This window comes from Oncorhynchus mykiss, chromosome 30 (assembly GCF_013265735.2).
Source record: "Oncorhynchus mykiss isolate Arlee chromosome 30, USDA_OmykA_1.1, whole genome shotgun sequence".
In the NCBI taxonomy this organism is placed as follows: Eukaryota; Metazoa; Chordata; class Actinopteri; order Salmoniformes; family Salmonidae; genus Oncorhynchus; species Oncorhynchus mykiss.
In genome coordinates, this window is record NC_050570.1 from 955001 (window position 1) to 967434 (window position 12434).

Sequence of the window (12434 nt, forward strand, 5' to 3'; positions counted from 1 at the left end):
ACTCGCAAACTCGATCAAAAAAGGAGGGCTGAGGGGTTTACGTTACCAACTTCCCTTGCTTGGCTAACCATTTGGACCGACAAAGATGGCCGTGGGGATTCCCCAAGGGGCATAAGGCGAGGGTAAGTGGATGAGGGTGTGTCTTTCATGAGTTTGAAAATGCAGCCAATGTCATCACTCAGCAATACTTCTGCCATCTATCCAATTCTACTCCAACCTTTTTGAGAAGTAGAGTATAGTTCTGTTGATATGTTTTAATAATTTCAGAAGGAATTTGCAATCCAAGATGTCATTTTCTGAGGCATAATTCTACTCTTCAATAGGTGTATTTTATATCCTGAAAAGGTCCCATATTCTTTCAGGATGTGAACTAATGCCCGGAGTGACATTTCTGGTTTAGTGAGGTAAAGCAAAATGTAATCGGCATATAGCGAGACAAGATGTTCACGCCCACCTATACGAACACTATGATTGGAGGAGATGAGATCTAAAAGCTACCAGTGGCTCTATAGCTAAAGAAGAAAGGAGAGGACTAGCGGGACAACCCTGCCTTGTGCCACGTGATAGGGAAAACTGTGAGGAAATGTTTCCATTAGTCAGGATCTGAGATACTGGACATTTGTACAGCAATCTAATCAGTCCAACATACTTAGGTCCAATATTCATCCTCTGTAAAACTTCAAACATTCTATGCGGTCAAAAGCTTTTTCCGCATCTAATGAAGCCTCCACTGCAGGTTCTGTCATGTATTGTCATGTTGTGTCTTTCTGTCCTTTCCTTTCACCCTGTCTCCCTCTGCTGGTCGTATTAGGTTACCTTTTCTCCCCCGCTTTCCCCCAGCTGTTCCTTGTCTCCTCTGACTACCTCATCCACCCCTTTTCCCACCTGTTCCCTTTTTCCCTCTGATTAGGTCCCTATATCTCTCTCTGTTTCTGCTCCTGTCTTTGTCGGATTCTTGTTTGTTGTGTTTCATGCCTGAGCCAGACTATCGTCATGTTTGCTGTAACCTTGTCCTGTCCTGTCGGAATCTGCCGGTCTATCTGAGCCTACCTATGTTTGGTTATTAAAGAAGCTCTGTTTAAGTTAGTTCGCTTTTGGGTCCTCATTCACTCACCGTAACAGAAGAATCCGACCAAGAATGGACCCAGCGACTTCGGATCCTCTCCACTCAGCCGTCGAGATCCAGGGAGCGATGCTAGGCAGACACGAGCAGGAATTGTCTGCTGCTCGACATGCCGTTGAGACCCTGGCCACCCAAGTCTCCAACCTCACAGAACAGGTTCACCATCTCCGCCTCGATCCACCGGCCACTTCCAGGGCTTTCGAATCTCCGGAGCCCAGAATCAATAACCCGCCGTGTTACTCTGGGGAGCCCACTGAATGCCGCTCGTTCCTCACCCAGTGTGATATTGTGTTTTCTCTCCAGCCCAACACTTACTCCAGGAGCACTGCTCGTGTCGCCTACGTCATATCTCTCCTTATTGGACGGGCTCGTGAGTGGGGCACGGCAATCTGGGAGGCAAGGGCTGAGTGTACTAACCAGTATCAGGACTTTAAGGAGGAGATGATACGGGTTTTTGATCGATCTGTTTTTGGGGAGGAGGCTTCCAGGGCCCTGTCTTCCCTATGTCAAGGTAATCGATCCATAACAGACTACTCTATTGAGTTTCGCACTCTTGCTGCCTCCAGTGGCTGGAACGAGCCGGCTTTGCTCGCTCGTTTTCTGGAGGGTCTCCGCGCAGAGGTAAAGGATGAGATTCTCTCCCGGGAGGTCCCTTCCAGCGTGGATTCCCTGATTGAACTCGCTATTCGCATTGAGCGACGGGTTGATCTTCGTCACCGAGCTCGTGGAAAGGAGCTCGCGTTCTCCGTTGCCCCCCTCTCCGCATCACTACCATCTTCCTCTGCCGGCTCGGGAGCTGAGCCTATGCAGCTGGGAGGTATCCGCATCTCGACTAAGGAGAGGGAACGGAGAATCACCAACCGCCTCTGTCTCTATTGCGGTTCTGCTGGTCATTTTGTCACTTCATGTCCAGTAAAAGCCAGAGCTCATCAGTAAGCGGAGGGCTACTGGTGAGCGCTACTACTCCTGTCTCTCCTTCAAGATCCTGCACTACCTTGTCGGTCCATCTACGCTGGACCGGTTCGTCAGCTTCCTGCAGTGCCTTAATAGACTCTGGGGCGGAGGGCTGTTTTATGGACGAGACCTGGGCTCGGGAACATGACATTCCTCTCAGACAGTTAAGGGAGTCCACGGCCTTGTTCGCCCTGGATGGTAGTCCTCTCCCCAGGATTCAGCGTGAGACGCTACCTTTAACCCTCACTGTTTCTGGTAATCATAGCGAAACCATTTATTTTTTGATTTTTCGTTCACCTTTTACACCTGTTGTTTTGGGCCATCCCTGGCTAGTTTGTCATAATCCTTCCATTAATTGGTCTAGTAATTCTATCCTCTCCTGGAACGTCTCTTGTCATGTGAAATGTTTAATGTCTGCTATCCCTCCTGTTTCCTCTGTCTCTTCTTCACAGGAGGAGCCTGGTGATTTGACAGGGGTGCCGGAGGAATATCACGATCTGCGCACGGTGTTCAGTCGGTCCAGGGCCACCTCTCTTCCTCCACACCGGTCGTATGATTGTAGTATTGATCTCCTTCCGGGAACCACTCCCCCCCGGGGTAGACTATACTCTCTGTCGGCTCCCGAACGTAAGGCTCTCGAGGATTATTTGTCTGTAGCTCTTGACGCCGGTACCATAGTCCCCTCCTCCTCTCCCGCCGGAGCGGGGTTTTTTTTTTGTCAAGAAGAAGGACGGGTCTCTGCGCCCCTGCATAGATTATCGAGGGCTGAATGACATAACAGTTAAGAATCGTTATCCGCTTCCTCTTATGTCTTCAGCCTTCGAGATCCTGCAGGGAGCCAGGTTTTTCACTAAGTTGGACCTTCGTAACGCTTACCATCTCGTGCGCATCAGGGAGGGGGACGAGTGGAAGACGGCGTTTAACACTCCGTTAGGGCACTTTGAATACCGGGTTCTTCCTTTCGGCCTCGCTAACGCTCCAGCTGTCTTTCAGGCATTAGTCAATGATGTCCTGAGAGACATGCTGAACATCTTTGTTTTCGTTTACCTTGACGATATCCTGATTTTTTCACCGTCACTCCAGATTCATCTTCAGCACGTTCGACGTGTCCTCCAGCGCCTTTTAGAGAATTGTCTTTTTGTGAAGGCTGAGAAGTGCACTTTTCATGCCTCCTCCGTCACATTTCTCGGTTCTGTTATTTCCGCTGAAGGCATTAAGATGGATCCCGCTAAGGTCCAAGCTGTCATTGATTGGCCCGCCCCTAAGTCACGCGTCGAGCTGCAGCGCTTTCTCGGCTTCGCGAACTTCTATCGTCGTTTCATCCGTAATTTCGGTCAGGTGGCAGCTCCTCTCACAGCCCTTACTTCTGTCAAGACGTGCTTTAAGTGGTCCGTTTCCGCCCAGGGAGCTTTTGATCTCCTCAAGAATCGTTTTACATCCGCTCCTATCCTTGTTACACCTGACGTCTCTAGACAGTTCGTTGTCGAGGTTGACGCGTCAGAGGTGGGCGTGGGAGCCATTCTTTCTCAGCGCTCCCTCTCTGACGACAAGGTCCACCCATGCGCGTATTTTTCTCATCGCCTGTCGCCGTCGGAACGTAACTATGATGTGGAAAACCGCGAACTGCTCGCCATCCGGTTAGCCCTAGGCGAATGGCGACAGTGGTTGGAGGGGGCGACCGTTCCTTTTGTCGTTTGGACTGACCATAGGAACCTTGAGTACATCCGTTCTGCCAAACGACTTAATGCGCGTCAGGCGCGTTGGGCGCTGTTTTTCGCTCGTTTCGAGTTCGTGATTTCTTATCGTCCGGGCTCTAAGAACACCAAGCCTGATGCTTTATCTCGTCTCTTCAGTTCTTCAGTAGCCTCCACTGACCCCGAGGGGATTCTCCCTGAGGGGCGTGTTGTCAGGTTGACTGTCTGGGGAATTGAGAGGCAGGTAAAGCAAGCGCTCACTCACACTCCGTCGCCGCGCGCTTGTCCTAGGAACCTTCTTTTCGTTCCCGTTCCTACTCGTCTGGCCGTTCTTCAGTGGGCTCACTCTGCCAAGTTAGCCGGCCACCCTGGCGTTCGGGGTACGCTTGCTTCCATTCGCCAGCGTTTTTGGTGGCCCACCCGGGAGCATGACACGCGTCGTTTCGTGGCTGCTTGTTCGGTCTGCGCGCAGACTAAGTCCGGTAACTCTCCTCCTGCCGGCCGTCTCAGGCCGCTTCCCATTCCCTCTCGACCGTGGTCTCACATCGCCTTAGATTTTGTCACCGGACTGCCTTCGTCAGCGGGGAAGACTGTTATTCTTACGGTTGTCGATAGGTTCTCTAAGGCGGCTCATTTCATTCCCCTTGCTAAGCTTCCTTCTGCTAAAGAGACGGCACAAATCATCATCGAGAATGTTTTCAGAATTCATGGCCTTCCGTCAGACGTCGTTTCGGACAGAGGTCCGCAATTCACGTCTCAATTTTGGAGGGAGTTTTGCCGTTTGATTGGGGCTTCCGTCAGTCTCTCTTCCGGCTTTCACCCCCAGTCTAACGGTCAAGCAGAACGGGCCAATCAGACTATTGGTCGCATCTTACGCAGTCTTTCTTTTCGCAACCCTGCGTCTTGGTCAGAACAGCTTCCCTGGGCAGAATACGCCCACAACTCGCTTCCTTCGTCTGCGACCGGGCTATCTCCTTTTCAGAGTAGCCTCGGGTACCAGCCTCCGCTGTTCTCATCTCAGTTCGCCGAGTCCAGCGTCCCCTCCGCTCAGGCTTTTGTTCAACGTTGCGAGCGCACCTGGAAGAGGGTCAGGTCTGCACTTTGCCGTTATAGGACGCAGACTGTGAGGGCTGCTAATAAGCGTAGAACTAAGAGTCCTAGATATTGTCGCGGTCAGAGAGTTTGGCTCTCCACTCAGAACCTTCCCCTTAAGACGGCTTCTCGCAAGTTGACCCCGCGGTTCATTGGTCCGTTCCGTATTTCTCGGGTCATTAATCCTGTCGCAGTTCGACTTCTTCTTCCGCGATACCTTCGTCGCGTCCACCCGGTCTTCCATGTCTCCTGTATCAAGCCCGTTCTTCGCGCCCCCGCTCGTCTTCCCCCCCCCCCCCATCCTTGTCGAGGGCGCACCCATCTACAGGGTCCGCAGGATTTTGGACATGCGTCCTCGGGGCCGTGGTCACCAGTACCTCGTAGATTGGGAGGGGTACGGTCCTGAGGAGAGGAGTTGGGTTCCCTCTCGGGACGTGCTGGACCGTGCGCTGATCGAGGATTTCCTCCGTTGCCGCCAGGTTTCCTCCTCGAGTGCGCCAGGAGGCGCTCGGTGAGTGGGGGGGTACTGTCATGTATTGTCATGTTGTGTCTTTCTGTCCTTTCCTTTCACCCTGTCTCCCTCTGCTGGTCGTATTAGGTTACCTTTTCTCCCCCGCTTTCCCCCAGCTGTTCCTTGTCTCCTCTGACTACCTCATCCACCCCTTTTCCCACCTGTTCCCTTTTTCCCTCTGATTAGGTCCCTATATCTCTCTCTGTTTCTGCTCCTGTCTTTGTCGGATTCTTGTTTGTTGTGTTTCATGCCTGAGCCAGACTATCGTCATGTTTGCTGTAACCTTGTCCTGTCCTGTCGGAATCTGCCGGTCTATCTGAGCCTACCTATGTTTGGTTATTAAAGAAGCTCTGTTTAAGTTAGTTCGCTTTTGGGTCCTCATTCACTCACCGTAACAGGTTCTTGGTCATTCTCCACATAATGCATAATATTAAATAATCTTCTGATATTATCAGGAGATGAGCGGTTTCTTACAAAAGCCTGTTTGGTCCATATCAGCCAAGTCTGGAAGAACCTTATCCAGTCTAAGAGCAATGAGTTTCCCAAGAGTCTTATATGAAGTGTTAAATAAAGATATTGGTCTATACGACCCACAAAGCAGAGGATCTTTCCCAGGTTTGAACAAAACTATGATCAGTGCCTGTTCAAGTGTGTCTGGGAGCTTTTCTGCCTCTATGGCATATATAAACATACTGCAAAGAGGCTGAATTAGTTTTGGTCCGTTAGAATTCAATAGGGAATCCGTCTAACCATGGTGATTTTCCCCAGCAGTGTTGAAAACGGAATCCCTAATTTCCTCGGATGTAATCTCTTTTTCCAAGTGCTCTCTATCCTCATCAGTTAACATTTGTAGATTGAGTTTGTTCAAAAACTCATGCATTGTGGCAGGGGCATCCCCTTCAGACTTGTACAATGTCTCATTAAAGTCCCTAAAGACTAGATACGTTTCCTCAGGACTGTGAACAACTGTGTCGTTGGGCAGCTAGTAGAGCCAATAATTCTACTAGCTTCCTCTCTCCTTATCTTTCAAGCTAGCAACTTCCTTGCTTGATCTCCATGTTCGTAGTAGTTTTGTTTTTGTTCTCCTAAGAGTGTTTTCCGCTTTATTGGTCTTCAGGGTGTTATATTCCAATCACTTTGAGTCCAATTTTTATAGAGTTGAGTTGTCAAACGTTATACTATGTTCATTTTCCAGATCTATAATTTATTTCTCCAATGAATCTATTTGAGCCTTATACATTTGACCAGCACCTGAACTAGAGGATATGATTTCCCCCCTCAGATAAGCAAGGAGAGCTTCCCATAACATTAGGGGCGAGGCAGAGTTGTTATTGGTGAATTTTTTTTCTTCGATATGAGTGTTCAGAAATGTTACAAATGTGGGATTATTTAGTATAATCCCAAATGTGGGATTATTTAGTATAATCCCAAATGTGGGATTACTTAGTAAGTATGTGCCAAACCTCCACCTTCTTGAAGGTGGCTGTGTTTAACTGGCTGGTCCTGAAGCCAGCAGGGCAGAATGATGCCAAGTTTTCAGACTGAAGCACATACTGAAAATTCTGACAGTGACACAGTGCCCCCCTGTGGACTGCAGCTTTACTACAACATCATATTTAACCCTGTTTAAAAAAAGCCACAGTCCAACCCTTCCCTCCTCATCCACTAGCCACAGTCCAACCTTCCCCTCCTCATCCACTAATCACAGTCCAACCCTCCCCTCCTCGTCCACTAGCCACAGTTCAGCCGTCCCCTCCTCATCCACTAGCCACAGTCCAACCTTCCCCTCCTCATCCACTAATCACAGTCCAACCCTACCCTCCTCGTCCACTAGCCACAGTTCAGCCGTCCCCTCCTCATCCACTAGCCACAGTCCAACCCTCCCATCCACATCCACTAGCCACAGTCCAACCCTCCCCTCCTCATCCACTAGCCACAACCCTCCCCTCCTCATCCACTAGCCACAGTCCAACCCTCCCCTCCTTATCCACTAGCCACAGTCCAACCCTCCCCTCCTCATCAACTAGTCACAGTCCAACCCTCCCCTCCTCATCCACTAGCCACAACCGTCTCCTCCTCATCCACTAGCCACAGTCAACCCTCCCCTCCTCATCCACTAGCCACTTTCCAACCCTTGCCTCCTCATCCACTAGCCACAACCATCCCCTCCTCATTTACCAGTCACAGTCCAACCCTCCCCTCCTCATCCACTAGCCACAGTCCAACCCTCCCCTCCTCATCCACTAGCCACAGTCCAACCCTCCCCTCCTCATGCACTAGCCACAACCCTCCCCTCCTCATTTACTAGTCACAGTCCAACCCTCCCCTCGTCATCTACTAGCCACAGTCCAACCCTCCCCTCCTCATGCACTAGCCACAACCCTCCCCTCCTCATTTACTAGTCACAGTCCAACCCTCCCCTCGTCATCCACTAGCCACAACCTCCCCTCCTCATCCACTAGCCACAGTCAACCCTCCCCTCCTCATCCACTAGCCACTTTCCAACCCTCCCCTCCTCATCCACTAACCACAGTCCAACCCTCCCCTCCTCATCCACTAACCACAGTCCAACACTCCCCTCCTCATCCACTAGCCACAGTCCAACCCTCCGCTCCTCATCCACTAGGCACAACCCTCCACTCCTCATTTACTAGTCACTGTCCAACCCTCCCCTCCTCATCCACTAGCCACAACCCTCCTCTCCTCATCCACTAGCCACAACCCTCCCCTCCTCATCCACTAGCCACAGTCCAACCCTCCCCTCCCCTCCTCATCCACTTGCCACAGTCCAACCCTCCCCTCCTTATCCACTAGTCACAGTCCAACCCTCCCCATAGTCATCTCTGGGATCCTACTTGAATTAGTAATCTCTGGGATCCTACTTGCATTAGTCATCTCTGGGATCCTACTTGCATTAGTCATCTCTGGGCTCCTACTTGCATTAGTCATCTCTGGTAACCTACTTGCATTAGTCATCTCTGGGCTCCTACTTGCATTAGTCATCTCTGGGAGCCTACTTGAAAATGTCACAGAGAAGCGTGTTCCAACCGGTCAACAGAAATGTAAACAGAACAACGTGACATCACTAAATACGTCATAATAACAACCCAAATGTTCAAAATGGCGGAGTTGTCCTTTAAGGTCTGTAACAATTAGCTGGGTTCCCAGGCTGGGCTAGATTGAGGTTTTTGAGGCCATTCTTGGAATATACTCCTATTGCTCAATATATCGCTATTATTACAATGATTGTTCTTATAGTATCTGTTTGACAGTGATTTCCTGTACTGATGTAATTGTTGCATGTCTTCCATACAAAATGTGCAGTGTTTGGATCTGCCAGGCACCACAACAGAAGCCTTATAGGGTCATAAAACATCTCAAATACAGGAAGTAGCATTTTCTGTAAACACTCACTCCTTAACTGCAGGACAACGACTTCCAAAACAAACCACCTCCTTTCATCAGAGCCACCACCTTTCATCGCAGACTCTCAGATGTACACCGTGGCACTAGGTTACAGACACCATAACACTAGGTTTAGGACCAGAGCAGCACTGCAGTGGTGTTGCAGTTCCTGCTCTCCGTGCTACTGCTACGACTGGAAAAGCTTCTCCTAAAAACAGATCAGGACTAATGTCGTTTAGCTTGTCTTATACACAACAAAACATTATGGCTATACTGTATGTCTAAGACAAGCTAGTCTGTCTGTATTATTCAGGGGTGCAAACTGGTGAGGGCCCAGCTGGTGAGGGCCCAACTGGTGAGGGCCCAACTGGTGAGGGCCCAACTGGTGAGGGCCCAACTGGTGAGAGACCAACTGGTGAGAGACCAACTGGTGAGGGCCCAACTGGTGAGGGCCCAACTGGTGAGGGCCCAACTGGTGAGAGACCAACTGGTGAGAGACCAACTGGTGAGGGCCCAACTGGTGAGGGCCCAACTGGTGAGAGCCCAACTGGTGAGGGCCCAACTGGTGAGGGCCCAACTGGTGAGGGCCCAACTGGTGAGAGACCAACTGGTGAGAGACCAACTGGTGAGAGACCAACTGGTGAGGGCCCAACTGGTGAGGGCCCAACTGGTGAGAGACCAACTGGTGAGAGACCAACTGGTGAGGGCCAAACTGGTGAGGGCCCAACTGGTGAGGGCCCAACTGGTGAGAGACCAACTGGTGAGGGCCCAACTGGTGAGAGCCCAACTGGTGAGAGACCAACTGGTGAGGGCACAGCTGATGAGAGACTAACTGGTGAGGGCCCAACTGGTGAGAGACCAACTGGTGAGGGCACAGCTGGTGAGGGCCCAACTGGTGAGGGCCCAACTGGTGAGGGCCCAACTGGTGAGGGCCCAACTGGTGAGAGACCAACTGGTGAGAGACCAACTGGTGAGGGCCCAGCTGGGGAGAGACCAACTGTTGAGGGCCCAACTGTTGAGGGCCCAACTGGTGAGGGCCCAACTGGTGAGAGACCAACTGGTGAGAGACCAACTGGTGAGGGCCCAACTGGTGAGGGCCCAACTGGTGAGGGCCCAACTGGTGAGGGCCCAACTGGTGAGAGACTAACTGGTGAGAGACCAACTGGTGAGAGACTAACTGGTGAGGGCCCAGCAGGGGAGAGACCAACTGGTGAGGGCCCAACTGGTGAGAGACCAACTGGTGAGAGACCAACTGGTGAGAGACCAACTGGTGAGAGACCAACTGGTGAGGGCCCAACTGGTGAGAGACCAACTGGTGAGAGACCAACTGGTGAGGGCCCAACTGGTGAGGGCCCAACTGGTGAGAGTCCAACTGGTGAGAGTCCAACTGGTGAGAGACCAACTGGTGAGAGACCAACTGGTGAGGGCCCAACTGGTGAGGGCCCAACTGGTGAGGGCCCAACTGGTGAGAGACCAACTGGTGAGGGCCAAACTGGTGAGGGCCAAACTGGTGAGGGCCCAACTGGTGAGGGCCCAACTGGTGAGAGACCAACTGGTGAGGGCCCAACTGGTGAGAGCCCAACTGGTGAGAGACCAACTGGTGAGGGCACAGCTGATGAGAGACCAACTGGTGAGGGCCCAACTGGTGAGAGACCAACTGGTGAGGGCACAGCTGGTGAGAGACCAACTGGTGAGGGCCCAACTGGTGAGGGCCCAACTGGTGAGAGACCAACTGGTGAGAGACCAACTGGTGAGGGCCCAGCTGGGGAGAGACCAACTGGTGAGGGCCCAACTGTTGAGGGCCCAACTGGTGAGGGCCATACTGGTGAGAGACCAACTGGTGAGAGACCAACTGGTGAGGGCCCAACTGGTGAGGGCCCAACTGGTGAGGGCCCAACTGGTGAGAGACTAACTGGTGAGAGACCAACTGGTGAGAGACTAACTGGTGAGGGCCCAGCAGGGGAGAGACCAACTGGTGAGGGCCCAACTGGTGAGAGACCAACTGGTGAGAGACCAACTGGTGAGAGACCAACTGGTGAGGGCCCAACTGGTGAGGGCCCAACTGGTGAGAGACCAACTGGTGAGAGACCAACTGGTGAGGGCCCAACTGGTGAGGGCCCAACTGGTGAGAGTCCAACTGGTGAGGGCCCAACTGGTGAGGGCCCAACTGGTGAGGGCCCAACTGGTGAGAGACCAACTGGTGAGAGACCAACTGGTGAGGGCCCAACTGGTGAGGGCCCAACTGGTGAGAGTCCAACTGGTGAGGGCCCAACTGGTGAGAGTCCAACTGGTGAGGGCCCAAAAGGTCTGTCTTATTAGGTCTTAATCTAAAGTGAAACCTTCAACTGTCAGTGAAACCGCCATGTTGTCAGAGTGATACTCTCAGGGATCATAAACGATTTGAATGAGAACCTTTGTACTCTCAGTTCCATACAGTGTTACCCTAACTGCAGAATATTACAATGGGTAACATATTGAAAATAGCACATGAGTAACTTAATTCATTGATTAAATTCATAAATAATGTGTAAAATATTTCATGTTTTTTTTATATTGAATCAAATTGCTCTCCCGCCCAAACTCAACTGGACGTGAAGGGAAGCTACGACAAGCCTCCCTTATTTCAAATGGAAGAGGAGTAAACCTCGAAACTAACGTCTGATGCTACAATGAAGCGGTAAGAGAACAGTTTTAAGACCCTTTTAGCAGACAACTGATTTATTAAAGTCTTAAAATCAAACTCTATTTCAGATGTACAAACAGAACAGAACCTACCTGATACTGACAAGACGGTGACTGAGGTATATGCACACAGACATACTAAATGATTGAACTTACCTGGTACTTCGCTGTGAACCATGTAGAATGTAGCAAAAACTAAAGCCCCAAATATGACCAGTTGTTTCATGGTGCTGTCTGTGTGTGTTCTCTCCAGTCTCCAGCAGAGTGAGTGACGGTTGTAGTCTCCAGCAGAATGAGTGACGGTTGTAAACTGCGATGGGAGGGGGATGTTTACACATCATCTCCGCTGACCTTCGTACTCATCACTGATACCAGGGCTGCGCCCCAACAGGAGGTGCAATAAGGATATGTAGCCTGGTCCCAGATCTGTTGGTGCTGTTTAGGTCGCAGTAATATGTTATCAGACAGTCTTATCCAGAGAGACTTACAGTTAGTTCATTCATCTTCAGATAGCTAGGTGGCCCAGTCATAGTCAGTTCATTCATCTTCAGATAGCTAGGTGGACCAGTCATAGTCAGTACATTCATCTTCAGATAGCTAGGTGGACCAGTCATTGTCAGTACATTCATCTTCAGATAGCTAGGTGGACCAGTCATAGGCAGTACATTCATCTTCAGATAGCTAGGTGGACCAGTCATAGTCAGTACATTCATCTCCAGATAGCTAGGTGGACCAGTCATAGTCAGTACATTCATCTCCAGATAGCTAGGTGGACCAGTCATAGTCAGTACATTCATCTCCAGATAGCTAGGTGGACCAGTCATAGTCAGTACATTCATCTTCAAATAGCTAGGTGGACCAGTCATAGTCAGTACATTCATCTTCAGATAGCTAGGTGGACCAGTCATAGTCAGTACATTCATCTCCAGATAGCTAGGTGGACCAGTCATAGTCAGTACATTCATTTTCAGAT

At 50.7% G+C, this 12434-nt stretch overlaps 1 protein-coding gene across 1 annotated transcript in view; it reads right to left on the reverse strand.

The window, feature by feature from the left end:
* The window catches only part of si:dkeyp-73b11.8 (BPTI/Kunitz domain-containing protein), a 23004-nt gene extending 11233 nt beyond the window's left edge, over positions 1-11771 (reverse strand). Inside the window, exon 1 of the mRNA XM_036969222.1 lies at positions 11618-11771. Within this exon, the coding sequence (XP_036825117.1) occupies positions 11618-11687 (70 nt within the window). The 5' untranslated portion in view covers positions 11688-11771. The remainder of the gene's footprint in view (positions 1-11617) is intronic.
* Between the last annotated feature and the right edge of the window lie 663 nt (positions 11772-12434).